This window comes from Xiphophorus hellerii, chromosome 13 (assembly GCF_003331165.1).
Source record: "Xiphophorus hellerii strain 12219 chromosome 13, Xiphophorus_hellerii-4.1, whole genome shotgun sequence".
In the NCBI taxonomy this organism is placed as follows: domain Eukaryota; kingdom Metazoa; phylum Chordata; class Actinopteri; order Cyprinodontiformes; family Poeciliidae; genus Xiphophorus; species Xiphophorus hellerii.
In genome coordinates, this window is record NC_045684.1 from 19,342,919 (window position 1) to 19,369,929 (window position 27,011).

A 27,011-nucleotide genomic window follows, 5' to 3' on the forward strand; every position below is an offset into this window, starting at 1 on the left:
GGTCTGAATACACCCTTAGAGGAAAAAAGGGTAGTTTAGCAGTTCAAGATGGGTTTTTTTAACCCATTTTAAAAATTGCACATATATCAAACCAAAACAGGGTTTTCTTCGATACCTGCAACAAAGTTATGGTGTATGTACCAAAAACCTATTGATTATTTTGTATGAAAAATACAAGATATTTTGTATTATTACTTAAAGGTTTGTTACGCGATAAAAGAAATGCATCACTACTTAAAAGATACGTTAAAAATAATTTAGGATTAAAATCAAACCAGGTATTAATGGAAGTAAAACTTGTCAGCAGAAAAAAAATAAAACTCAAACATTTTTCCTCCTAAACATCAGTTTTTATTACAAAAAGAAAAAAGAATGAAACGAATTATAATCCTTGAAAGTCTTCTTGTGACAAACGGCCATCCAGAGATGATCAAATATAAATGTCCATGTCCAACGTCACTGAACAGAGAATTAGTGCGAGCCACTATGACGTCTCCATCTTGTAACCATGTTTTTCCAGCTCCGCTCTGCAGGAAGGAGAAAGAAAATAGAAAAGATCAAGTCAGCAGAGATGATTACTGGTGGGTGGTTGGGGCATAAGTACCCTCTGGTATTGATTGTAAGAACCATTAAGAGATGGAAGAGAGAGAAAAAGAACTACATAAATATTAGATAATGCATGCAGCTATGGATTTGATGATTATACATGCAGATGGCAGCTGTGCCCTTAAACAATAATGATATCTTTAAGAAACAACTTAATGGTAGGTCTATTGTAATTGAACTAAATAAAATAGCACATTACTATTACTAAGTTCTAAGTGTACTCAAACATAAACAGAGCCACCACTTATCTATCAACAGTTATTGATTACATATGCGCCTTCAAAGCATTAGAGACCTGGAGATAACTTTCCGAACATAAATCCTGTTAAGATCAAACTTAATTACATTTCTTGTATTTCATATGCTGATTTTTAGACCCAATTAGGGCATTAAAAACTAATCATGAAATATGAAATGGTACACTACCATTACTGGAAAAGTGATCTGTAGAAAAGCAGCAGAAAAGGACAATCTAAAAACAGCAGGACAGTAAGAATCCCCTCCCCTACACAATTAGCCCCAGCCATATATCAAAGTTCAAGACTGCCGGCTGCACAAAACAGGAAGAACATGAGGTAAACAAAAATATTTGTGACCCTGATGTAACTTTTGATTTTGATACAACTTTTGCTGAGAATATCAGATGAGGCTACGTTGCATTGTTTGATGTAACATTGTTAATACAAATATGTCATATCGGCACCATTACTTGAAACCCAGACAGACAACTTCAAACTAGTATAAATCGATGAAACAAAAGCTGTAACTGTTATTTTATCTGCACAGCAAAACATAGGGGTGTCAGTGAATCACACAGGGGCCAAAGGAAGAGGATTTAAAATGCAAGTTAAATAAATTTAACACTCATCCAAGGGAGACGGGAGACATAAAAAAAAAAAAAATACAAAAAAAACCAAAACATTTATTTCCACTGTACTGTTCAACTTGGTATGTTGCTGTGCTTAGCTAAGTGAGAGCTTTAATATAATTTATAGTGCTACATTAGTCATTACCTCAGCTGATTTGAGAAATCGTCTTCTACGTTGTCGTCGTCCCAGTTGTCTTCCCAAACATGAGCATCTTCATCTTCATCCAGCCCCGTCCAATCTGACATTTACAGCAGATCAGTTTGAGTCACAGTTATATATTTGTATGTTAAACTCTCAGGCAGAAAGTTAAACAGGAAAAAGCCCTTTTTCTATAGCTGCCAACAACAAAGTAGGTGTATAATGTTGAAGTTTTGGTCCGACTGTTCGACTGACCTTAAGATAAGTTGAATTGTAAATCAAACAAAGTCTGCTCATAATGTTTTCATTATGTAGCAGACTAATAACCATGTATTGTTTTCCTCAATGTAATGAAATGTATTTATTTGTGAGCTCAGGGTTAATCAACCCGTTGCTAAAAACATTGTCAAAAGTGCTAAAAGTAGTGTAAGCAGGGCTGCATGCCATATTCAGACACACATCCTTTTTGTCTGTATTTGACACTAGCGCTAAAGTTAATAATAAAATAAATCCTTATCTTTATTATTAAGTCGAAAAGGATTCAAGGAGATCTTTACTGTATTCATTCCAGGTTGTAATGTTCTCTGTTAATGCCTATAAAAGGTTTATTGTGTAATATGCGTCATGCCTTCTGGCTAAAAGTAGAGCATGTATACGAACATTTGCTGAAAATGTATTTAAAGTAGGTAACAAATAAGGCAATTTTTTTCTGTTTAAGTTCACAACCTTTACATATTTTAATGCAAACTGTGTCTCATTTTATGCTATCGTTGTGACACACTGCTAGCTGTGATGAGCTACAGCTTATACAGTAAAAATGAGAAGTGGTATGGCAGAGAACCATTACATGCAAGTTTTCTCATACAGTCCAGAGACAACATGTTAGAAGATTTAATTATTGTGGTTAAATAAATCAGTTTCAGTGGAATGTTGTTTTTTTTCGGTTAGCTAGCAAATGCTAATGCGGCTAGCCTAGCTGAGTCACTGCGCGCGGCCTCGCAGCGATCATTTTAGGGCTGCGGATATCCTGTTCAAAGTTAAATGAGCACCTTATATATTCACAAAACACGCAAAATATTTACCCTCAGCTGGGAATTCCTCAAACTCGTCGTCCTCCTCCAATAAGCCCAAGTCTACGGTCTGCTTCTTGTCTGACATGTTAGCTCTGCTGCTGTGTGCTGCTCCGTGTCGAATGGTTTTCTATCACCGGGGAATTATGGGAAAGTGAGGCTGTTCAGGCGGGTGGCGACTGCGCAGGACAACGCAAAAGTCAACACTCAAGCTCAAGCAAAGCTACAGTAGTTTACTCCAGTAATATGATTGTGGATAGAGACTCAGCTGAGGGCAATGAGATCAAACTACCTGACAATTTTTTTGAAGTGCAATAATTCAGAAACATAAAAAAGATACAAAGAAATTTAGAATCAGACATGGAATTAATAATATCAGTAAGATTATAATAAATGAATTTTTCACAGAGGAAGATGGCAACACAATTATCAATAACAGAAGTACTAGAAGATGTTTCTTAAACTAGATTGATTTGTTCATTTATAAAATAAGATTAAAATGCACATAATGTTTTTTATAATTATTTATATTTATTAAAAATGCACTATAAAATAAAAACTTTTTAAGAATTAAGTATGAGTTTAAAGTTCTCTTTAAGCATTTAATTAAGAATAGCACATCTTTACAGCACAAACGTAGACAAAAAATATATGCATAGATCTATACTATACTTATATTGACTTTTGATAAAATTATTGAATTTTGACGTACCAAGTGTGGCACTTAGAAGAAAGAGGAAAAAGGATAGTAAAATAGTTCTTATCTTGACAATATTAATAAATGTAAGGTATTGTGTTGATGTATATTACTCCTATTGTTGGTTCACAAATTTTGCACCAGAATGTATTAATAGAAAATGGATAAATGTCTATTTATAATCTTTAACCGTTTAAATAATACCATATGTGATTATAAAAAAAAGCTTGGTTCTGTAATAACATTAAGACATGCAATATGTCTTAATATTGCAATGTTTCCTACGTTTAGACTTTTGTAGTTACAGCTAGAGCCAATGCAAAGCAGCTGTTTCTGTTTTTATTATGTTTTAAGCATGAAGAGAATTAATGCAAAGACTGACAATGAGAAGGTCAAGTAAATATATGTGCAGATATTTGAGAAATCAAACACCTCTTCTGTAAATTTCTCTGTGCTCGTTTCTCTCTTCCCCCAACTAGCACACACACTTTTTTCCCACACCGCTAGAAAGCCCTCTTTCCTCTAAACAAACACACTCCAGCCATTGGAGTTTCTGTATATATTTTTCATCGGGGAACAAATGCACTTTGTAACCCTTGCGGCTCCCGCGAATAATGAAGCGGCAGCCACAGCTTAGGATGTATTTTAGATAAATGGGAGCGCACATTTACCACAAAACCACTCACGCCACAATGGAAATTGCTCTGCAGCTGTCACTTGTTGACAGACGGAACAAACCTCAAACTTAGGCACCGCGTACTTATTCTATTTTCAAATTATTTTGTAATCACCCAAAGCCTTTGCACATGACAATGGCACAACACTCAGAGGAAAAAGGAAGAAGACTTGCAAAGAAGTCAAGGCTAAAGTGTTTAAACAATGCCATCCATGTGGACGTAAAAATGCACAGCAGCATATCGCAGAAATAAAACACAGCTGTAAGTACAAAACTTTTGATTTTTAGAATTTACAAATTAAGAGAAAAAAGAAAGAAGAAACTGATATTACAGCTGCTCTGGAGGCGATGAACACATTTAATTTTAAACAATGCCATTTAAAAAGTGCAAATATCACTTGGAGTTTTTCCACATTTTGTCCTGTAGACTTTCATTTACTAATTATATAATCAACAGATCACAACAAAGTTTTGCAAAATTGTTAAAGGGCAGGAGCAGGCTATAAGGTTTTCAAAACTTTCCAGATCAAACTATTAAAAGCATGCTGTGTAGTTGACTCCGCCTCCCTGAGTCAGCACTTTGTAGAATCCCCTTCCTATTCAATCACAGCTGATTTTTCAGATCTTACCACAGATGTTCTATTTAATTTTGGCCTGAACTTTGACTGGGTCATTCCAGCACATTAATATTCCCCACCCTCTCTTTCTGCTCTTCTCTCTATGCTTGAACTGTATCTCCACTCAGAATTTTGCATAATAAATAATGTAGAATTTTCTTTCTGCTTCGCCATTGGTCCATCACATAAACCCTCAAAAAAACACATAAAAATTTGTTGTTGCAACACGACAAAGTGTTTAAAAATTTAAGAGGTAGGAATACTTTTTCCAACACTCTGTTGTTTTGCATTTAAAATGAACAGTAATATTAACTGACTGTCAAAATTACACCTGTATTCAAAGAGTACCAGTGGAGAGAAATATCCATTTACAAACTAAGCTTGTGTTCCCCATGTCTATTTTTAAGACCAGAAGCTTGAAATGATGGGATCAAATTTACTGAATTTGCCCCCCAAAAAACTTTCATTCACATCTTCCATTATGGAGCATTTAATTATGAATGCTGCTCTTTCTCGCTTTGAGCTCCCCTCCCTGAGGTATTGCTGAAGTCTGGTTCCCGTGTCACTCAGTTTCAGGTGCAAGTGAAGTCCTGGGAAGTAGCCTCAACGTCCGCCCGGCATACCTGAGACTGCAGTTACACTGCGCCTGGCGCCTGTAGTCTCTCTGCTCAGGATAAAAAAAAGAGAAAAGAAAAGGGGGGTTCGTAGACTGGGAGATCCAACATGGCCACTGGAGACTGACTCCACCGTGACTTGTGTCTGTGTAGCAGCATCACATTTCTGCCCTTTCACAAAGCCCTCTGGGAAAGGACAGGTCGGCAGACACAGTAAGTGCACCTACTGAGACAGAGCAAGACTCCGACTGAGGCACTGCCCTTCCAGTCTGACAGTCTGCACCCCGTTATCCCAACGCTGTTTCCCACAGGCCTTGTTCATAATGTGGCCTTCAGGCATCGCAGAGGGACAGGGATGGAGCAAGTAAAAGAGAAAGTTCTCCACCAAATAATCCAGATTACCTCCTAAAGATAACAGAGGAGCCTTCATTTTCCGCTCGTCAGAGAAAGTGACAGGGCATTGGGGGAAAGCTGTCTGAATTCAGTGCTGTCTAGTCATGAACTGACTCTACCCTAGAATAAAAGGGAAGATTATTTGTACGCGTTTATTTACACGCAAGGTGGTTTACAGGGAACTAAAGGAACAGTGGGAAGAAAAATTACTTTAAAGAAAAGGAATAAATTCTTTTAATTCTTAAACATTTAAGCATCAAATTAAAATAAACATTTTTTTTTTTAAGTTAATTTAACTGCTGGTTAAAGTAAAATTAAAATGTGCCGATTAGGTCATTTTTGACTTTGAGGAGAAAGCTGCAATAAACTTTCCTGATTTAAAGAATCCTGTTGTTATGGATCCTGTCTTTTCCTCTATCTCTTTTATTCTCTTCTATCTGCGTACGTACGTACACACACTGTAGCTTACATAACCATGTTTATGTGTGACTGCCGCCAGTAATATGTAAGCAGACTGGAACTGATTAGACTACCCTTGGAGGGTACAGAATGCAGAAAAGAATAAGAATCCATAACACCGTTTTTCTCTCAAACTGGTTTTAGTGGTCCAGATTTTAACCTGGTAAACGACTCTCAAATGTTCTTATGTCCAAAACAGGGTGACAGGTTTTTAAAATCTGTTATATCACCAATAGGAAGGCAAGTGCAGGGATCTTAATTTCTGTGTGATATAATCAATTTTTCTAGTGTTGGTTGAGACTCTGGCAGCAGAATTCTAGAAAAACTGCAGCTCTCTGTTTCATTCATTCAACAGACCAATGCCCAGTTTCCACGGGAAAACCTCTATGGTGGTAATATGTTTAAGATGGTTGTGCATTTATATAGTAATAGACATTCTTGGGTGCTAAAATATAAACTTAAATCTATAATGAACATAGATTCAGATGTATTTATAAATATGCCAGATTATAGCTTAGTTTCCATCTGTTATCCCTTGCCAAGTTGATGTTGACATGCAGTATAACACACAAGATGAAACACAGCAATACACTATAGGTTTCTTGCATGCTCAGATCCTCAGCTTGAGTCTAATTTTATTGCTAACTTTCCCTAATTGCCTGTGTCTTTTCTGTATAAAGTTGGATGAAATTTGAACCCGTTGGTTTGTTAATTTAATTGACATTCAGAGAGACTATCAGCATCTGGATGATAAGTGATGCTGTGGTATGCCATAATCTAAGAGAGAGTGTGGGGACACACTTAGATATTGAATAAAAGTGGCACGAGAATACGGCCTTGAGAAACTCCACCTGAGATATTTCTATGCTCACATTTATTGTTGCCTAATAACTCAAAGTAGCCCAACACCTGAATCCACTCAGCAAAATACCAAACAATTTCTCACACTTTTCCTTTTGATCCAGATCAGTATTTTATGGCCAGTTTAGCCAACAAACCTTGTTGCAGTTGTGTTTCATGTTGCCATTTCTCCTTCACTCTGAAATAGGTGCTTCCTCACAATCAAAATGTTACACATAGACTGTAAAGTCATTTTAAGATTAAGTCAACACTCCAATGGAAGATTTAAATCCTGTAAAGAAATAAATATGTGATTCTCATAGATTAACCACGCAAGTAATGAGGGAAATCTTTAAATAAATTTAAAAAAAATGTATACTTGGATCCTATAGTAAATCTACAGGGAGAGCAACTTGCTTCCAGGATATGTCTGTCAAGATCCTGTATTAAATTTAATCCCAGCCAGTCAGTGAGTCTACTCCATTGTGTTTTGTGTGGAAGTTCTGTCTCTCTTTTCATATAAACACATACGGGAGAGGAAAACAATGGCTATTAGCTAATTCATGAAGAAATTCGATAGGAAAGTTCGATGAAACTCCCAAAAGAATCAAATAAAAAAATCAAAATGGAAAAGAATGAGCCTTTTTTAGGCTCGTTTTGTCTTCACAAATCCACCTTTCTGGATGTCCCTTTCACACAGCCATCTGTCATGATGAATTTAAGTTTCATATTTTACCCCCCCTTTCTGTCTTGAAAAGCTCTGTCATCTTGGGCTTGAGGTACAGTTTGCCAAGAGGCTAATGGCCCTTTATGACAGCACAATCTCATGCCTGTCCCGGCGAGCCTCCAGGTAATCCGGTCCTCCTCGGCGGCTAAGCCCTGCTCAGGCTTAAGTTGCATATTCTGTTTTTATCAGGATGCTGCTGATAAATGCTATCAGCGGGGGAGAAATGAAATATGGGGGGTCTAGCTTCATTGTGCCTAAGCCCCCCGGTTGGAAATCAAGACCCGAGGAACAATGACAACTCTATGGCTGGATCTTGAACGTCTGTAGGAATAAGCGTGACTTTACTCAATTTCTCTATGTATGCTGCAACAAAAAAAAAAAAAAAATCTCCCTGAGGAGCTTTTGCAAACTATTTTAGCTCGTCAAATATCTTTGCATAAATGCATGATAATCCAAGCACTCAAAACACATTCCAATTACAATTACAGCAGCTTACTTGTGGACCCCCAAAATATCATTTAATAAAATCGTAGAATTACATGCTAATTTATTTCCAGTAATGCACGTTAATAGTGTGTTACCTCTGTGTCCATGGTCCAATGCCGCCGACCTATAGTGTATGTGAAAAGCACTCACACACTCTTACCATAGGTGATAACCCCCTTGGCGAAAAGCACTCTTATGGGAAGTGCCCATTATCTACAAAGTCTATCCTCATGCTGACACTAAGTCATTAGCTTAATCTGTCCTCGGTGTAAAATCAGAGTTAATTTTTTTGGGTTTTGGTGCAACATGAATGGAAATATTGACTGTTATGATGAATTATGTGAGGAAATACACTGTGTTTTGCAGTAATATTTGTTTATGTATTTTTAATCACACTCGTTAGAGGTGCTATGGCTCTTACGCCCTAGCCTTTGCTGCTTTAGAACAGCTCTAAATAGTATGAAAATCCTACTTAAAAATTGAGACCTAATGATTTCAAAACACTTCCCACTTTTATTGTGACATATTTGAAGTGCAATTCAAATGACAGCACAATAGCTGGCAGCATAAATGTCCACACAACAAGACTAATATTTACTTGTTGAAAAATCTTTGTGTTAAGTAATTTCAGCATTTTGTTTTCTTGTGTACTTACCTGCAGAATTTGGGCATATCTATCAGATTGTGAGAATGTTTCTTGTTTACAGGAATCTTCAGGTCACTGAAAAGTTGTTCTGTTGGGCTGAGTTCTGGATAAGCTTTTTTTTTAAATACCTAAGTTTCTGTCTTGTGAAGTCATTTTGCTTTAATGATTTTGACTCATTTTTCTGCTGAAAAATAAAATACCTCTTCATCTGTTTGCACACATCTGGAGGGTTTGGGTCAAAACTGGATTCTCAGAGATTCGTTCACATTGATAAAAACCCTCAGATCCTCCTGCACCTGCCAACATGTCCAAGTCTGACCATCCAAGCTAGGTTATCCAAAGAGTGGATCACAAGATGCTAAAAGAAGTTTATGAAAACTATAAATTGTCATTTTTTAAAAAAGTCATTTAGGGACTTACAACTGTTGATGCTTATGTATTTGCCACTAAGATATTGGTCAAATTTAACTTTAACTTTTATAGAAAAGTTTGCCACAGAAGAATCTGGACAAAGATCTCCTGGTCCATGAAACCAAGTTACATGGACAGGAAGACATTAAACCAGATTCTACCGTGGAGGTAGAAGTGTCATGGGTCAAGCCATGACACTTCCATTGTTTGTTTTTCTGTTAAATTGTATACGACATATATCACATTAAAGGTGGAGAAAAAGAATTTGCAAAGGAGGAACCATCTAAAAAATATTTTTCATCTTGCAAAGCCGGAAACTCTAACAGGATTGTAGACTTTTGACAGTTACTATAGGTCAGAGGACACTGATTGTGCTGCAGGATCAGCTTGCAGCACAATCAGTGCATAAGCTTGTCATAAGCCTATGCAAAAGCCTTTCTACCATTTTGCTGATACAAGTAACATTAAGCCAAAATCCACGAAAAATCTTTCCTTAGTTTAAGAATCAGTTCAAGCAGATCTGTTGTGCTGTTTCTCTATTCTCCTCTTTCACATCCTATCACTATTTCACTATCTATCCCTATCAGAAACAGACACACCTCCTCCCCCTCTCTCTAGTTATAGTCACATTATGTCAAAGTGTGCGTGTCCTACAAAGCGGCAGGGGGGCTGAGTTCAGTGAATCGTTGACAAGGACTGCTCAGCTCTTCTCTGACAGCTGTCAGCGTCTTGTCTGTTACCTGCGTGGAAATGGAAATGAGCAGGAGTGACACAACATGCCAGAGGTGATGTGACAGCTCAACTCGCTCTCCATTGAATCTGCTGCACGGCGACTCGCAGCTTGGGTAAAAGCAAATATCTTCTCTGAACCTGCGCAACATGAGCCTCGTTTGCGACGTGGTTTATGGGAAGGAACGCGCTGCGAACATGGCGCAGGAAACACGTGAAGTGTACAGCGTGTCTATTGTCTCTATGGAAAATCTTGAGCTGCATGTGAACATGAACTGATGTAGTCACGAACAGATTTCCAAATATAACCCCTTTGGAACAGCACGACTCATTCTTTTGCAAAGCTGCTTCTACAGTGTGTGGCAAAAGTAAACTTCAACTTATCTTAGTGGGATTTTATGTGATTGACCAACATGATTTGTTTTTACAAGTAATGATCTGCAAGATGTTGCGTAATATTTACATAAATATCATTCCATTAAGGTTTCAGAGGTTTCCATTGATTATTGTACCCTATTTTGTCTATTTTCATTGAGAAAGTGGCCCATACAACTGACCTGTAACCGCACCATTCCTGACCTGTAGCTCCGTAGGATAACAGTGCAGTACGATTAGGGCAGCCATACCGCTCAGAGAAAATGAGACATTAGTGAAGAGACCAAGGAACACAACAGAAGACCAAGGATAAAGTTTTAGAGAAGTTTAAAGCAGGCCTAGATTGTAAAACACCATTCTAAGCTTTGAGTCTCTTTCAGAACATCTGGACTTAAAAAGACAAACCCGCAAAGACAGAGGGCTGTTCACATAAACTGACAGGAAAAGCAACCAAGAGACCGACGGCAACTCTGAAGGAGCTGCAAAGATCCAGAATCACAGGAAGAATCTGTTGACGTGTCAACTCTTTGTTGTGGACGCCACTGTTTAGGGGGACACCGCAATCGTGGGCGAAAACTCTCTAGCCGGATGATATCAAACAATCTGGTGGTGATAAAATAACACTGCACCTCACCCATGAACACACCATACTCCCTAATAAACCATGGTGGTGGCAACATCAAGTGTGCAGTGGTGAAAAGCAGGAGTTTTGGGGATGGAGCTAAGTACAGGGCAACCCTGAGAGAAAATCTCTTGCAGGCTGAAAATGACTTGAGACTGGGACAGAAATTCTTTCAAAAAGCCAAAGATATTAAACAAACAGCCAGAGCTACAGTGGTATGGTTTAGGTCAAAGAATAATAATATGCTACAATGTCTGACTTTTGCTGGTAATTATTAAAAAAAACAAAAAAAAAAACATCTACAACTTTTTTTTATTATCTGCTACTCTCTGTTGGTCTATCACATAAACTCCAAATAAAGCACAGTCAAGTTTATGGTTGTAGTGTGGCAAAATGTGGCAAAGTTCAAGGTGTATGAATACATTTGAGAAGTAGTGCATGAGCACCAAAACACAGAACCGCCAGAGTTTTTATATCAAAAAATGTTTTTTTGTTTAAATGCCCATTTGCTGACTTTTCTGTTATTTTCTCTGACGCAATAGTTTAGCCTCTGCAGCTGTGCTCAATGTCAAAGTTTAACTTAAAACCTAAATTCACATTAATAGGTACTAATACAAATAGCTCCATCTGAAGTGTAATCCAACTCTTTAACTGTTGATTTTGCTGTAATCTCTGACCAGGCTGACTCCGCAATTTAGTTGGACCAAATTCCATGCAGCTAATCCCCAACATGTGGCTGTCCCTAGTCCCGGAAAAGTCTGTGATTGGTTTGATTGATAAATGGAGCCCTCCTTACGCAGATGCCCGTCCGTTTTGAATGGGGGCCTCTGCTGGTCTGGACAATGTCCAGGAAACCTTGGACAGCCACTTATTAAGTAGTTAGACCCTCAGGACAAGGCGGCAGACAGAGACTGCTGGTGGTCACCTGGGCTGGGATTTAGTTTTGCTATCCTTCACCCATCAGTCAGCTCTGGAAGGCTGGCTGCAGTTTCTTGTTATAGGTGGGAGGAGAGCCCTTGATTTTGCTCTGAGGTGAAGCTTTGTGTGTTTCCTTAGCCAAGACAGAACCAGCGATATACAAACTGAAAATCTGTCATTATGAATCTGCTCACAACTCATTACTTGTTAGAAGCTAAAAATATTTTAGCTTGTATCAAAGCACTTCGAGCTAAAGCAAACATCTGATAAAGTCTAAAAATAAGCTTAAAAGTGAGAGACTGTGGGTCATTTTGCCCATTTGTGTTGTGGTGGTTTTATGCCCAACATTTCTGGCAGGAAAACTCACAATTCAGGGTAATTTGCAACACTTATTACTAACACATTTTTTATGTTTATTTTCTGCAACATCCTGTGTCCAATAAACAACTTATGTATGTGTATTAGTACCTACTATGTGTGTGTTTGATTTTTCTTGAAAGTCAGCCCTTAAAACTGGGAATGATTTTTACCTTCCAACTGAAACAGTGGGATATGCTAATTGTTAACTACTGTTAGCAAAACAAGCTGATAGCAAAAAGTAACAATAAAATTTGGAATTTGGGCACATTTCAGCTGTATTTGCCTCTCGAAACTCAGAAAATCCAGCCTCTGAGTTTGAACACAGTCCTAATTCTCTAGCAGGAGATTGCTTAGAGTTAATCAGGTTTGATCAAGTTTCATAATCCCCCTTATTTCATATGAGCCAACCACCCTTTTAGAAATACAAACACTGGAAATATGGTGTAATATAAAGCCTTCAGACTGCTCAGTAGAGCATTTGATAGAGATGTTGCCTTGCAGCAAGAAGGTTCTGGGTTCAAGTCCCAGCGAGGGACATTCTTAATGGAGTTTGCAAGTTCTCCACATGCATGCGAAAGTTTCTCTCTGGGAACTTGCTTCCTCCCAAAGCCCAAAAATATGCATGTTATTTGAAGTGCTCTGAAGATACTGTAAAGTGTCTGCTTGCCTACATGTTTGTTTAATTTATCCCTCTGATGGATCTGAGACCTGGTTGTACGCCACCTCTAGCTCAGTGACAGCTGAAGACAAGCAACAGGTGTTAGCTAATAGCAACATGAGTCTACTTTTTTCCCCCCAAAGGACAGCAAATGCAAAAAGTCCGCTTAGTAAAGAAGTACTTTAAAAAGTTTGAAAGCCACAGATTTCAGCCACATCGCGTGCATCCGACGTGCAAAATCAACCTTTTCACCACAATAAAATGCCACAATTACAACAGACCTGACCAGTGTGCCCTTTTAAGATACAGTGGCACTACACATAATTTTAGAAAGTACTTTTATCACAGAAGTTCAGGCTGGTATACAGCTATAAAATCTTTGCTTCAGAATCTGGTGGCAGGCAGATTAAAGCCATCTCAGCTGGTGATGTGTTGCTGCAGAATGGGAGCAGAGTATCCTGGGTAGAGTTCAGATGAAACACTAGGAGGTGAAAGGGAAAGTGGTGATTTGTCATTAAGACTTTTCAAAGCAAGACCAGTGCCAAGGGTCCAATTTCTGCTTGTTGTAATTTTGCCCAATCACTCCCCCATGTCCCTAAACACATTTTTCTCGCAGGTACCGAAAGAACACCGTGGCGGTTTCAAGCTGAATGAATTGATTAAAAGCAGAAATATGACAATATCAAATTGATATTAGTCTTTTTAGGTTATATTTAAGCATCTTTTAAAAAAAAATCATACTTAGTTAAATGCAATATGTCTGTCTGTATTTGGTCTGCTCCGGTGTTAAATCCAAGCTGTTTCTGGACTTGTTTATGCCTAAAACAGGTCAGAAAAGCCTTTTTCTGTACGGCTGCCATGTACAGTTTCTCTTGGCCCGGGTGGAATTTGTAAAACATGCTCTCGTAAAGCTGAAATCAAACGTGCCTATTCTTGAAGTGGATGCTGGAAAATTATTCGCAGGCAAATAAAGTTGCGTGCGACTGGCAAAAAAGCCGCCCAGTTCTGATGCCTGGTTCTGTTTAGCACAAATCATTTTCACTCGGATATCTGGAAGTGTCGGCAGTGATTTGCAGACTCTTGCTAAGCCCTTGCGCTGATATAAACGTTGATCTTCTAAATTTGACACAGCCTTTGCCTTCCACTGTTTGCAGCTTTTTCTTTTTTTTCTGTTTTGTTTTCTTGCATATAAATTTGGCTGTCCTCATGTCTGAGTTTGTTGTGGCAGAAGAAGCCTTACTGTTTTGTTCATCTGATTCAGAGGAAGGGGGGGTGCAGGCTCTTTGCGGCATACCTCCCTGCTCACACACACAGATGTGCATCATCACTGGTTGATTGTGGCTGACCCTGGCTGATTGAATGGGTAAAGGGGCAGGCGGTCGTGCAGCTGGGCCGGCTGTCTGGCTGTCCACAGTGGTGGGACGCTGAGGGGAGGAATGGTAGCGTGACTGCAAAGGGACTGACGGGCCGCCATGCCGTGACCCCAGTCGACATACTCCCAAGTCAGCGCACTGTGGTGCACTTGTTCCCCTGCCAGAGATGGCGGAGACAAAAGAGCGAGGAACTTCCCCCGATCTTCATTTCGGCTGTTTGGACAACTCCAAGGCCCACTCTGTGCCTGCGGGGCTCAGTCAGCCGGCCTGGGGAGGAAGAGTAGAGCAGAAAGAAGGAAAGCCGGGAATCTGAGCAATTATAAGAAGGAGAGGAAGCCTGTGTGTACGTGTTGGGATGGTATCCATGACATCATTGCTGGAGGAAGTTTCTCAAATGCAACGCTGCAGTGAACCTCATTATGATTGAACAAAAAAATGAAAGCTGTGGCATCTCCTTCCTTTACATATTGGTAAAGTGAATAAAGTTGGAACATAAATTATATTGCATAAGTATTTAAAATATCCTTGCATTTTTCTCTCAATTTGGCCAGTTAAAACCACAAACCTCTGTATTTTAATGGGATCTTAAGAATAGCTCAGAATAGAGACACAAAAAACATGTTTTTTGTAAAATAATAGGTCAGGGACAAAGCTGCAAAGAAATTAAAGCTAAACAGCATGATTGTCCACATAAACTGACAGACTAGAACAAATAAGGCAAAAATTAAGGCAGAAGCGAAGAAGTCCATGGTAACTTTGGAGGAGCTGTAGAGCTCCACAAATCAGCTACAAATATTTGTTTATAGGACTGCTGCTATTTGTCTGCCCTTTATAGAAGAGTGGGAAGAACACTTGAAGCTGCAGTAGCTGTGAAAGGCTGTCCTACAAAGCAGTGAAACAGGGAGGTTGAATGCAAATGCACTCAAGACTTTTCAGCTTTTTATTCATCAAAAATATTGATAATCGTTCATCTTTTTCTTTCCACTCCACATTTCTAAACTACTTTGTGTTGGTTTAACGCATAAAGTCCTAGTAAAATATATTAAAAAAATGTGGCTGAACTTAGAAAAAATGTGACAAGGCTTAACGGCCTTAGATGCATTTGCAAGGCACTTTAAATCTTGTCTTTTTAATCGAGCATGTCTTTGACTTTTACAGACTTATAAAGTCTGTTCTGTTCTGTTACTGCAACACAACAGAAAGTATACCTCAAACTAAACACTAGTGCAGTTTAGGTGAGCATATCTAGTGTTTTATAGGAATATGAGTCACGCTTTCTCCACTGCATGTTTACTTGTTTGTTTATATGTTGTCCATATACTCTGGTGCATAATTACCTTGCTCAGCGAGACGTATAAAACAAAAGGGGAAACATTTGTAATAGCCAAAGAACAGCTCATTTTTCCAGCAAAAGTAATGGCCAAAGAGTGGGGAATAGAGCCGGCTGCTGTTCCCCCTTTTTTCTTTCTTTTTTTTTTTTTTAACAGAAATACAAACATCAGTCAACGGGAACCAAAGTTAGCTTTCTTTCATGACTGTCCATTACTGCTCAATTATTCTCATATGAAGAGACAAAAAGAAAACAAGCTTAAAACGTTTGGCAAAGAGGCTTTTGTGAGTCGAGACATCAAGGCTTCAAGGAAGTCGTTCAGAAGGCCGAGTCAAAAAGTCATCAGAAGGGTAGAGACAAAGTGGAGAAAGGTTTGGGTGTAGTTACATGAACGCAAGTTGGCCTCGTTGGATGACAAATTGTACGGTGCTGGGACGGGACGGTTCAGCCAGCTGGTTGGCCCCATCGCCGGGTTGATTGATGGTGTTGATGTTCTAAATCGGCCGCTAACACGCCGAGTACAGGACTCGTAATAGCGCAGCCTTAGATTGGCCCTGGAGATAGCAGGAAGTGGATGGGGGTGTATGTGAAAGGGGGGACTGCAAGGGAAAAAGGACACGTTCCCATGCAAGCACATGGGTTATGGACGCATGGTACTGGGACTGCTAAATTCGGTCCACTGAGTTAGAATGTAGAAACCACAGAACCTTTTGTGAAAATCTCTCTTCAACTATCACTGTATGTTAGATGCTGTACAAGTGGTGAGTTGTAGCGCTCGCTATCACTCAGGGATTTCCCTTAGCTCACTTCTAGTCTGAAGAAAACACACGAGGGGGTCATCATCATCGCTTGGACAAAAAAGCAGAGGGTCAAGGTGCAATCATTACTGTCAAGCAGAGGTCAAATCCAGAGCTCTCATGTCCACAGTTATCTGACCAATGTGCGAACAAGTCAGGAGAGGGTAAGAGGGGAGGGGGCAGTGTTAAAAAAAAAAATACAACTTCCCCTTAATTGTAACAGGAACCCCTTTATCATAGTTTGACTGAATAACACATGCTACCTTTGATCAAGACCAAGGCAGTCTGGGATCGTGAAGGAAGCTCTCAGATCTCGACACACGCAAAGGGGAAACACGGGGCAGCTTGGAGGGGGGAGAGGGGGTTACTGGAAGCTTTCCACCATCACTGTGGGACAAAAGAGAACATTAAATGGAGAATTTCAATTGTGTTCAAGACGTTTTGTACAAAAATTGGTGTTCATTTGTTTCAATAATGGCTCCTCCACACCTGCTTGCAAAAATTTGGACTCTCTAAATATTGATCTAAATATTACCACTTACTGATTGTGCGGTCAGCAACATTTGATATCTGTCACTTTTCATTATTGAAGGCATTTCTAAGGATTTTTTGCCTTTTTTTTTCTTTTTAGTTATGTCAACATTGTACAAAGATTGATTCACACTCTTTACACTGACTAATAAATCATTCAGGAACAAGACAATCCCACCTAACTCAAATGGTAAATCAATATTGTGTCTACGAATAACAGAGATATTTTGTAGCTGTATGTTTAGCCACTTTGTAAGAGGCTTTCTAGCGAAAACATAGCTGGGTCCCAAATCTGTGTTTGTGTCTGCAAAGTCATCCAAAGATAACACAGTATAACAATGACAAATTATAATTTGGTCAAACTGACTTAGGGATTAAACTCCTGCTTCTTGTGTTTGGTGTTTGCCCAGTTTATTGCTGGGCATTGCTTTAAGTTACTTTTCTTGTGCATACATTTTTTACACCTACTTGTTCTATTTTTTTTTGTCTAGTTTTACTTTTGTTTAAGAATTTTCTTTATGAAAATCAAAGCGATTAACAGATGCAGCAGCTTCTAGCTCTGCAAAAATGTGTATTTTATTCCTTTCAAATTGTAATATGTCAGCATTTTTCATTTTGGGCAACAAAGCCAACAGCACAAAGACACAAGTGACAAACATACACACATACTGTACATCCCCTCACACTTCTAGGGTAATCTAGAGTAACCAGTTAATCTACTATGTAAATATGTTTTTAGACAGTATGAGAAAACTGGAGTACTCTGAGAAAACTTTCACTCATAATAGAAGAATAGTCCAAATGTATGAATTTATAGCAAAGAGAGAGAAAGAGAGAGAGAAAGAAAGAAGTGGGCCCAAAAAACATGGCTTGTGCACCACACACGTGAGATCAGCTTGAGCTGAAAGGATGAAGCTTTTTTGGACCCTGAAGTTTCTATTTGTAAAGTAAAAGCTAAACCAATCTAAAACTGTTCCAAAATTCCCCATAGGAAACATGATAAAAAGCTGGTCAGCAATTGTTGACTTTTCTCATGAGTTGTTGAGAAGCATTGCAACATACACTTAGCCTGTAAAAGGCGAGGTATCTCAAATTAACAAAATAAAAAAGCATAATTTCACTGTCTTTACTACAGTATTTACTTGTTAGTTCTAACAAGAATTCTAGAATTCTAACAGACAAGTGAATTCTGGACAGGGTGTTGTACGTAGGTCACACAGGCAGTCTGTGAAGGCTAACAAGTCTACATCTAGTTGTTTAGTTGTGTTGGCAGCATAAACTATGAATTTACACTAGAAATAATAGAAGCCACACAGGTGAAACACACAGGTTTCTTCTTTTGATGGAAGACACTGGGTGGATGCGCCTGTCTTTCATGTGAGACCATGGGACCTTTCTGAGAGATGTCAACTGCTGAAGTGGATTTTATATGTTTGCGAACCCTGTTCATGAATATGCATATTTTTAAAACAAAAAATCTTCAAAAGATAAATAAAATAAATTCTAGTAGATTTTCTGTGCAGCTCTCTGTCCCAGTAGTATGTTGATTGTATGTGGCAATGGGATAAATCTGTCCAGCTGTGCCAATAACAGCCAGATTATCTCTTTTCCATTTGTTTTCTGAAACTTTACACAAAGATTAAGCAATTCAGACTGCTGGCTGGAAAAGACTATCAGCAGCAGTGCACCACCGTACAGTTTGGTCTCTCAGGTTTCACCAGGACCAACAGGCCATAAAATCTTACTAAAAACAGCCATGTGAAGCTTGTTCGTGTTCAAGGGCCTCCCTGTCAGTAGAAGCTGTGCACTGTGCTCTAAGAACATTATCCCCCCTTTAATCCACTTTGCCTTCTGCTGCGTGCAGGTGGACAGACAGCCAGATGGAGCCGGGTGGCTCAAACACCAGCTTCCACGCTTAATTGCAGCAAACTATTTATCTCAGAGACAAAGTCAACTAATTCACTAAGAGTTGACAGTGCATTTCATCTTTTGTTGCCATATACTCCTTTTCACGCATTGTGGTTAAGTGCGACTCTTTGCTCTGCTATGGAGGACCCGGACATAAGGCAACAGAAGCTGGACAACCAGGTAAACACAGGCTGGTTTTTTTGTGTTCCTCGGAGAAACAGTAAACAGGCCGAATCTGCAATTGGCTGCACTAAAATAACTCTTTATTTGGTTTGTCTAGAGTGATCTTGTTCTAGATTTAGCGAAATTGAGAAGCTCTGATCATATTGTGTTTTTCCTTATGTTATCTTTGTATTTTCTCTGTGTGGAAGGACTTTGCGCTGTCATTTGAACTTAATATTCCTATGGGATCATTAAATTGTGTTTTATTGCAACATATAACTTTACAATTAATTAAGAATTAATCTCTCGAGACTAGAGTGTCATTGGGTCATGGGTGTAAGAGCCACCAACTGCTTAGGCATCTGCTCAAGGTTTACTTGTTCTTCAGAGCACGGTGACGTCTGATGTACAAGGCTTACATACACTCACCATTAACATAAATGTAAAATTCAGTTTTGTCCTTTAATGGTGCATTTGTTCTTCATAGAAAATGACTACAATGGGTGTTGAAAACAATCATTAATTTTACAGGTAAACTTATATATTGATATTCCCCCTGATAAGACACACCCTCCAAATATTTTTAGGGTATTTTTTGTCCATCCATCCATCCAGCCAGCAACCAGCTATTCTCCGGTTTTATAGTAGCATATCCTTAAAAACAAACCAATAAAATGAATGGACGTGATCTGAGTGCTTGTAAACTTCTGACTGGTTCAACATTGTGGTATCCAGACTGTAGTAAATTATTAATAATAATTTGTGCACTTCTGCACTTTAACATCAATGTTGGTTGTCACCTAAGAGAATTATAGTGTAAATACATGTACCGGTAGTTGCGTTGCATAATTTTCTTCTTTTTTTTTTGTTATTCAAATGCAAAAAAAAAATTTTTTTAATTTTTCAATCACTTGTTTGGCATTTTTGATCTCCCACCCTAGCGAGCTCTTTTGATGAAAAAGCAGCAAAAGAAGAGAGCAGACGCTCAGATGGTGGTGGCCAATAGAGACGCTCGCCAAAAGAATCGAAAACACAAGACGGTCAACTCAGAAGAGATGCCTCTGTTGATCTCTCAGTCCCTGAGCAGCACGTCTCTGAGTGGTTAGTATTTGAACAGCGTCATATTACTTGCGAACAACGATCCACTCGTCAGCGTTTTCAGGGGTATAATTAATGAGTTTTAAAGACAAGAAAATAATGTGAAAGTTCAAATTTATCGTGGGTTTTGTCACATCTGGTGGCTGCCTGCTGCTGGGAGGATAGGTTATACGCTTTTATGCTGATCTTGAAATGAATAAAGTAACCCAACATTAAGTTTGTGAAATGATAGTCACCTCAGTCCAACAGATGATTTATAAACAATCTATAAAAGTCCTCTCCATGCCAGGAAATTAACTAATTTAGATGAGCTTCATCATTTACCAGCTGCCAAAGAGACTGATCATAATTCCAGGCAGAATTCAGCCAGAGGCTTTTGATGCTTATAAACAACACCCTGTTTTTCTGAACCTTACTAACGAGCATTTATCCAAATATTAGTTGAGGGTGCACGCATGTATTTGAGCCAGTATGATCATTGCATGTACACTTCAGATTGACACTGCATGTTGTTGATGTTTGTTTCCCGGAGATCAAGTAGAACATGCCCATGACAACCCCCTGGACGAGATCACACTGGGCGAGGGTGACGTGAATGCGAGCTCAGAACCGGATGAAATACCTCCAGAGAAGCCTGTCACTCCCAAAACGATGGACTTACAGGTTGACCAAGAGCCTGAGGTAAATGGTAAAGAAGAGAACGTAGCCCCCGAGGAGGCAAAAAAGACCAAAAAGAAAGATGTGAAAAAGGACAAAACCAAACGTAAGACTTTTTTTGTTTGTTTTAACTGAGACTGTACAAAGTTGAGATTTTATGCATTTTTATGAAAATCTTAGAGACATTTGCCACATTTAATTATTCATCAGAAGCTTTCTTGTTCTTTAGGTGTGGAAGAGACAGAAGAGGAACTAGAAAAGGAGGAAGAAAAGGAGAAGAAAGAGAAAAAGGCAAAGAAAAAGGACAAAGTGAAGGAATCTGTAGACACACAGAAAAAGAGCAAACAAGAACGTAAAAGTAATGTTGAGAACCGAGTACTTTTATGCCTTCTGTTCTGTGACCATAACCCTTTAAGTCAAGCTTTTGTGTCATCCTGCTAAGTTTATTTAAGATGTAAGCAAATATTTCTTTTGCAGAGAAGCATTTGCAGGAGGATTCAACCCCTGAGACAAAACCAGAGGTGAAGGATGAAACCCTAAAGAATAAACGCAACGAGAGCGACAAAGACGAAGAAGATCCTCGGGAGCCCGAGACTCCGTCACCCATGAAGAAGAAAACTCTGGATACATGTGAGTGATTTTGTGATCTAATTTACTGTGCAATCTGCAGTTATGTTGAGCTAATACAGGCGAGTTTTTCACATTATAATTCACAGCTAGGTGTCAAATAAGTGATGAGAGCAACGATGAGGAAATCCAAGAAGAATCTGAGCAGAAGAAGGAGAACAAGTCAAAGAAAACAGAGAAAACTCCATCCACTCTGGCATCGTACAACTCCAACTGTAGGGAGACGTCCTCCTCAGGCAGTGAACATAACGAAAGGGTCAGGCTTTGAAAGTATTTTTTTTAAATGAATATTGAGGGGAAATGTGCAGAAAAAAAACCCAAAACAACATTATCTGTGGAATTAAATTATGTCCTATTTCAGGTGACTTCTCCGATGTCCATGGAGGACCTTGAGAATTTTGCCGTCCGTCCCGCTCCAAGAGACGTGACCATCCAGTGCAGGGTCACCAGGGACAGGAGAGGCATGGAGAAGGGCATCTACCCAACTTATTACCTCCACATGGAGAAAGAGGACGGCAAGAGGGTGAACATTTTTCCTTGTGAAGCTCTTTCTCAAAAAATTTAAAATGTCAAATGAATTGCAATATGTTTTTATGTACTACAGGTGTTTCTGATGGCGGGCAGGAAACGAAAAAAGTGCAAAACGTCCAACTATCTCATCTCCATTGACCCAACAAATCTAACCAGAGATACAAATTGCTACATCGGAAAACTAAGGTACAATCTGTTTTCTGCTTATTGTAAGGAAGGTTTTCTCAAATCATATTGAAAAGGATGTGCTGTGGTGGCGCAGGGGTTAAGCACAGCCCACATATGGAGGCCTTAGTCCTCGAAGCGGCTGTTGCAGGTTCGATTCCTGGCCTGGCAACCTTTGCCGCATGTCTTCCCCCTTCTCTCGTTACCCACTTTTCTGTCAATTAACTATCAAATAAAGGCCACTAGACCCAATAGAACGTTTTTAAAAATCATATTGAAAGTTGAAGCTGTTTCATCACCCCAGCTTTGTATGATTACGCAAAAACTATGCTTTTTAGTACCCAGTAACCGACAAGCAACTTTGAGTCATTGTATAAAAAGAAAGCACGTCCTCTCGAAATGTACAAATTACTTTGTCTGTACTAGGTTTGCGTAATCACATAGCAAACCTATACCACAGACCTATACAACCTAAGCACATACCACAGATTCCACAGTTTTGAGTGGTATACCTCAAGTACTCTGGACACTTACAAAATACTGTGTAAAACTCTGATGTTTACAGAAGGTGAAGGATTTCACATCAAATGTACTGTTGAGGTGAAGGATGAACCTACTTAGAGCATCTGTCTTTAGCTGTTTCTTTCCTCGACAAAGCAATTGAAAACCAATGACAGATTTTACCCTGTGTAGTGTTTACCATAAAAAAGTACTCCTACTTCAGTGCTTTATTGTTTCGCTATGTCTATTTCCTTGATGAAACTGAAACTAAACAATTGCTGCAGTTATCTCTTTTCACGTCTTTTTTCTGTAAAAGCAACACTTGGGTTGGTGTGTCTGTGTTTAGCTGTATTTAATTCCCGCTATAACCTTTAACCTCTTGCTGCTATTAGCACACTGTACTTTATTTGTTTGACAATTCCAAAGAAAGCATGCCTGCCACAATGGTTTCTTGCTTTGCTGTGTTTCTATTATGGGTTATGGGTATTCTTTAATTTTTCTTTCTCAAAGAAAGTACCCCTAACCCATACTTCTGTTTTTTTCTAAGCCATATTGGAAGTATCTCCATGTTTAAAGGAGTGGAGGGCTATTCCTCTCCTCTAGATAAGAGGCTCTATTTAAGTAGCTGCTTGTGAACTAGACATGTGGCTTGAGAATTGCCTCAAAATGACATTGGTAGACAAATAAATAAACTGAATTAAACAGGACTTTCATGACTTTATTTTTTCCTCTTGGTCTTTGTTTCCCCCCCAGAGTCATGGTTCTTCTTTCTTCCATTCTTAAATGACCAAAAATGTATTTGATTTGTTCTTTAAACAAAAGAACAAATGGCATTGTCACAATACCACAAAGGTTATTGATATTCTACAATTTTATAGACATGCAATGTGCAATCTATTTATTTTTAGATCCATTTGGTTACATTACTACAAACAAATAAAACATGACACAAATGTCCAAATTCCCAAATCTAGTCCTCCATAGTCCACAAACCCAATGGCGACACACTTTTACAATGTCGATCTTTTAAATTTGAAACCTCAGTGTTCTTTTGCACACATGTTGTGGTATTACTTTTAAGAGTTTAACTCTCATTTGCTTCAGGTCCAATGTTCTGGGAACAAAGTTTACGGTCTATGATGGAGGTGAAAACCCAGAGAAAAAACCTTTCATTAAAGAGAGTGAGTCAGTGCGGCAAGAACTGGCAGCCATATGCTATGTGAGTCTCAAACACGCATACACACAGACACACACCGCTACACACACCCCAACAAGCGGTAAAACCTAGAAGACACACAAATTATTCTTTTCCAGGAGACAAATGTTCTGGGTTTCAAGGGTCCAAGGAAAATGACAGTGATCATCCCTGGCATGCTGGAGAACGATGAAAGAGTGTCCATTCGCCCCAAAAATGTAAGTCTTGTTTTAAAAAAAAAAAAAAGACAAATAATGTTCAGAGTCTGTCATGAAGTTGGTTAAGAGTAAAATATTTCAGCTGAGGTGACGTTCACGTTTATTTCAGGAGCTTGAGACTCTACTGGTGCGCCATTCGAATGGAAATACAGACAAACTGGTCACGTTGGTGAACAAATCCCCAAGCTGGAATGAGCAGACTCAGTCGTACGTGCTGAACTTCCACGGACGTGTAACGCAGGCCTCCGTGAAAAACTTCCAGATCATCCACCCAGACAATGGTAAAATAACCACATTTCTCTCACGATGACAAACGTGTCGATGTGTTTCGCCTGAGATCTTCAGACGCCGTTTTTATGTCTCTTCCAGAGGACTATATTGTGATGCAATTTGGTCGTGTGGCAGAGGACGTTTTCTCCATGGATTATAGTTTTCCTATGTGTGCCCTTCAAGCCTTTGCCATCACTCTCTCATCCTTTGATGGCAAACTGGCATGTGAATGACCACACCCAAAGTGCTTAACAAGACTACACAAAAAAATGTTCTAGTTAAAACTGAAGCTACACCCATTATTTAACGCGGGACTATGCTTGATTATATTTCACCCTCAATCACACAACTTGAACCATACCACAAATGTGACAGAAGAGTTGTTTTATAGGTCCTGTGGTTGTCTTTTTGTGTTTTTTATTTCTATTTAAATTGAAATACAAGACACTATTACATAGCTTTCCTTTCATATTTTCAAAATGTGTATGTGATTTGTGTAATTAAACTATTATGCTACTTAATAAGAAATCTGAAATATTAAAAGAAGAGATTGAGTATTAAGATTTACCTTTTTTTTAAAGCAGTAATATAACACAGATTTGTTTGCCTTAATGTCTGACTGTTTAATTTTATAATATAGTCCGTGATCTTTACTTGTGCACCTGTTTTTTTTTTTTCCTCAGGCAGAGAAGGTCTTCTTAAAAATCATCCTTGACACATGCAATCCCTCAGGATGTGGCACGTTTCGTCTTTTATTGTTTTCAGGGACAGGCGCAAAATGTCATCTTCAATATTTCAGTTTTAGTCCAAATAATTTGGATCTTCACTGCACAAAAGCACAGTTCATGAATCTCTAGGTGGCGGCCAAAACCTTCTGTATAAAATCAAGCTAAATTTAGACTTCATATAACTGCTAAGACTTGATGTTCAGAGTTGCTCTCCATTCAAATCTGCCTGATTTTGAGCTATTTAGCTAAGAATAAGGCATTGACATTTGTACCCTGACAAATGTACAAACTCACTAAGCTAGTAACTAAAATATTGGAAATAAAATAAAACAATGAAGAAAGTAATTAACTACTAAAAGAAAAAAACTGTAAAAAATACTACAATACAAATACAGCCAATAAAATATTGCAGTAATATAACAGTCTGGTATGAATATGTATGCTTCACTTTGTATTATTTTGGTGAGGGCAAAATAACTCTAAATTAATTAAGATTAGTTTAGACTAATTGATAAGTTTGGTATATGGTCTAAGTAATCCTTGTCACAATGGATAAGACAAAACATTATTTTTAGAAAGAACTGTTTTCATGTTTTTTTGTTCAATTAGAAATCAATAACCTCTTGTCTAATTGATTCGTAATCTATTGATCAGTCGCCGCAATAATTTAGCACATCCTGCTGTTTATAGCAATATGGGAAATATTCTCTTGTCAGGGCGAGAAATGCAAGTGAGAAATTCTGAAATGCTCCAGATTGGCCTTTCAGGCATCTTCAAGTTTTGCCACAGCTTCTATTCACTGGCTCTTGTTGAACGCCAGAAGACAGAATAGTGCCGGTTGTCCTTCTGGACGAAGATAAAGGGCAGGGGTCCAAAGAGTCGACTGTGTAAGCTGTTGTTGGGTCGATGTCATTCTGGCCTTGGGCAGCTGAAAGCGGCGTCTATGAAGCAGTCCCATTCTTTACACCTCACATGCACAGACACAGGGCTAAAGACACACACACAATTGCAGAAGTCAGCCACATTTTCTTGCACATGTATTACAGCAGAGTGCTGAAAAACGCTGAGATGTCCCACCAAGTGAGATAGAGCATTTGTACCTCTTGAACTTTTCAATATTTTGTCACATTACAATTAAATACAACTTAAATACAATGTAGCACATAATTGTGCTACTGAAGAAAAATATCCCCTTGACATGATTCTGCCACTACCATGTTTCACCATGGAGACAGTTTCATGCGACGGGCATGAAACTGTTCACTTTCAGTTTTGATCTCATCTGATCTCAAACATGTTTGCCGTGTCCCAGAGATAGTTCGTGGCAAACATGAAACTGTCCTATGGCTTGAACTGAGGTGTGAATCTCTACAGCTTTTCCTGAGTTACCATTTGCCTCTTGTTTCTTTCCAGTAGCTCATCTGGATAGTTACGTCTTTTTAGGTTTGGAGTATGATCCCACTTTTTCTATTGTTGAGTGATTTTTAAGTTGTTCAAAGTTCTTTGATCTTTTGTTTGTTCACTAGTGTTCCTCAATGAGACCTTCACTGAAGAGCTGCATTTATACTGTGATTAAAATACACACAAGGGAAGCTTTGTTTCTCAAATAGCTGACTTCTGACAACTGTTTTCATAAAATTTTATTCAGGGGTGTAAGAATGAAGAACACTAAATCCATCCTAGACTTTTCAGATTTTATTTGAAAACAGTTTTGAAAACTATCCGTCATTGTTATTCAACCTCACAATTAGGTGCTAGTTTGTGTTGATCACATGTAATATACAAAATATACATTATGGTCTGGTGAAAATGGTGATGCAACAGAAGGTGAAAAATTGAAAGAATTAGTACTATTTTTGCAAGACACAGTGGCTCTGCAAGTTATGGCCTGACTCTATGGAAGCAGATAAACCCTACCAACAAATTACACCATTTTCCATTTCCTAGAGGGTCTTTGCGCCACCCGTTGTCTGATCCAGTCTCAGAACATGGGTACAGAGGTGTAATTT

General features: G+C 38.6%; 1 protein-coding gene and 1 long non-coding RNA gene across 2 annotated transcripts; one reads left to right on the forward strand and one right to left on the reverse strand.

The window, feature by feature from the left end:
* Positions 1-328: 328 nt before the first annotated feature.
* On the reverse strand, positions 329-2,847 carry LOC116731839 (uncharacterized). Its single transcript, XR_004341640.1, has 3 exons — positions 2,696-2,847; positions 1,620-1,713; positions 329-527 (listed from the first exon to the last, which is right to left on the reverse strand). It is a non-coding gene; the product is annotated as an uncharacterized LOC116731839 (long non-coding RNA).
* Positions 2,848-18,808: 15,961 nt separating this feature from the next.
* On the forward strand, positions 18,809-25,498 carry LOC116730750 (tubby protein homolog). Its single transcript, XM_032580202.1, has 12 exons — positions 18,809-19,030; positions 19,954-20,113; positions 20,643-20,873; positions 20,997-21,125; positions 21,245-21,397; positions 21,484-21,650; positions 21,756-21,917; positions 21,999-22,111; positions 23,696-23,810; positions 23,906-24,004; positions 24,114-24,285; positions 24,374-25,498. Exons 1-12 carry the CDS (start codon positions 18,989-18,991, stop codon positions 24,505-24,507), a joined length of 1,677 nt encoding a protein of 558 aa, XP_032436093.1. The 5' UTR covers positions 18,809-18,988; the 3' UTR covers positions 24,508-25,498.
* The last annotated feature ends 1,513 nt before the right edge of the window (positions 25,499-27,011 follow it).

Bases quoted from the DNA above. Each gene is read 5' to 3' on its own strand.
- LOC116730750 (XM_032580202.1), top strand. From the start codon at position 18,989: ATGGAGGACCCGGACATAAGGCAACAGAAGCTGGACAACCAG. The intron at 21,918-21,998 runs GTGAACATTTTT...TATGTACTACAG, and splicing joins AGAAAGAGGACGGCAAGAGG to GTGTTTCTGATGGCGGGCAG. The intron at 22,112-23,695 runs GTACAATCTGTT...CATTTGCTTCAG, and splicing joins TGCTACATCGGAAAACTAAG to GTCCAATGTTCTGGGAACAA.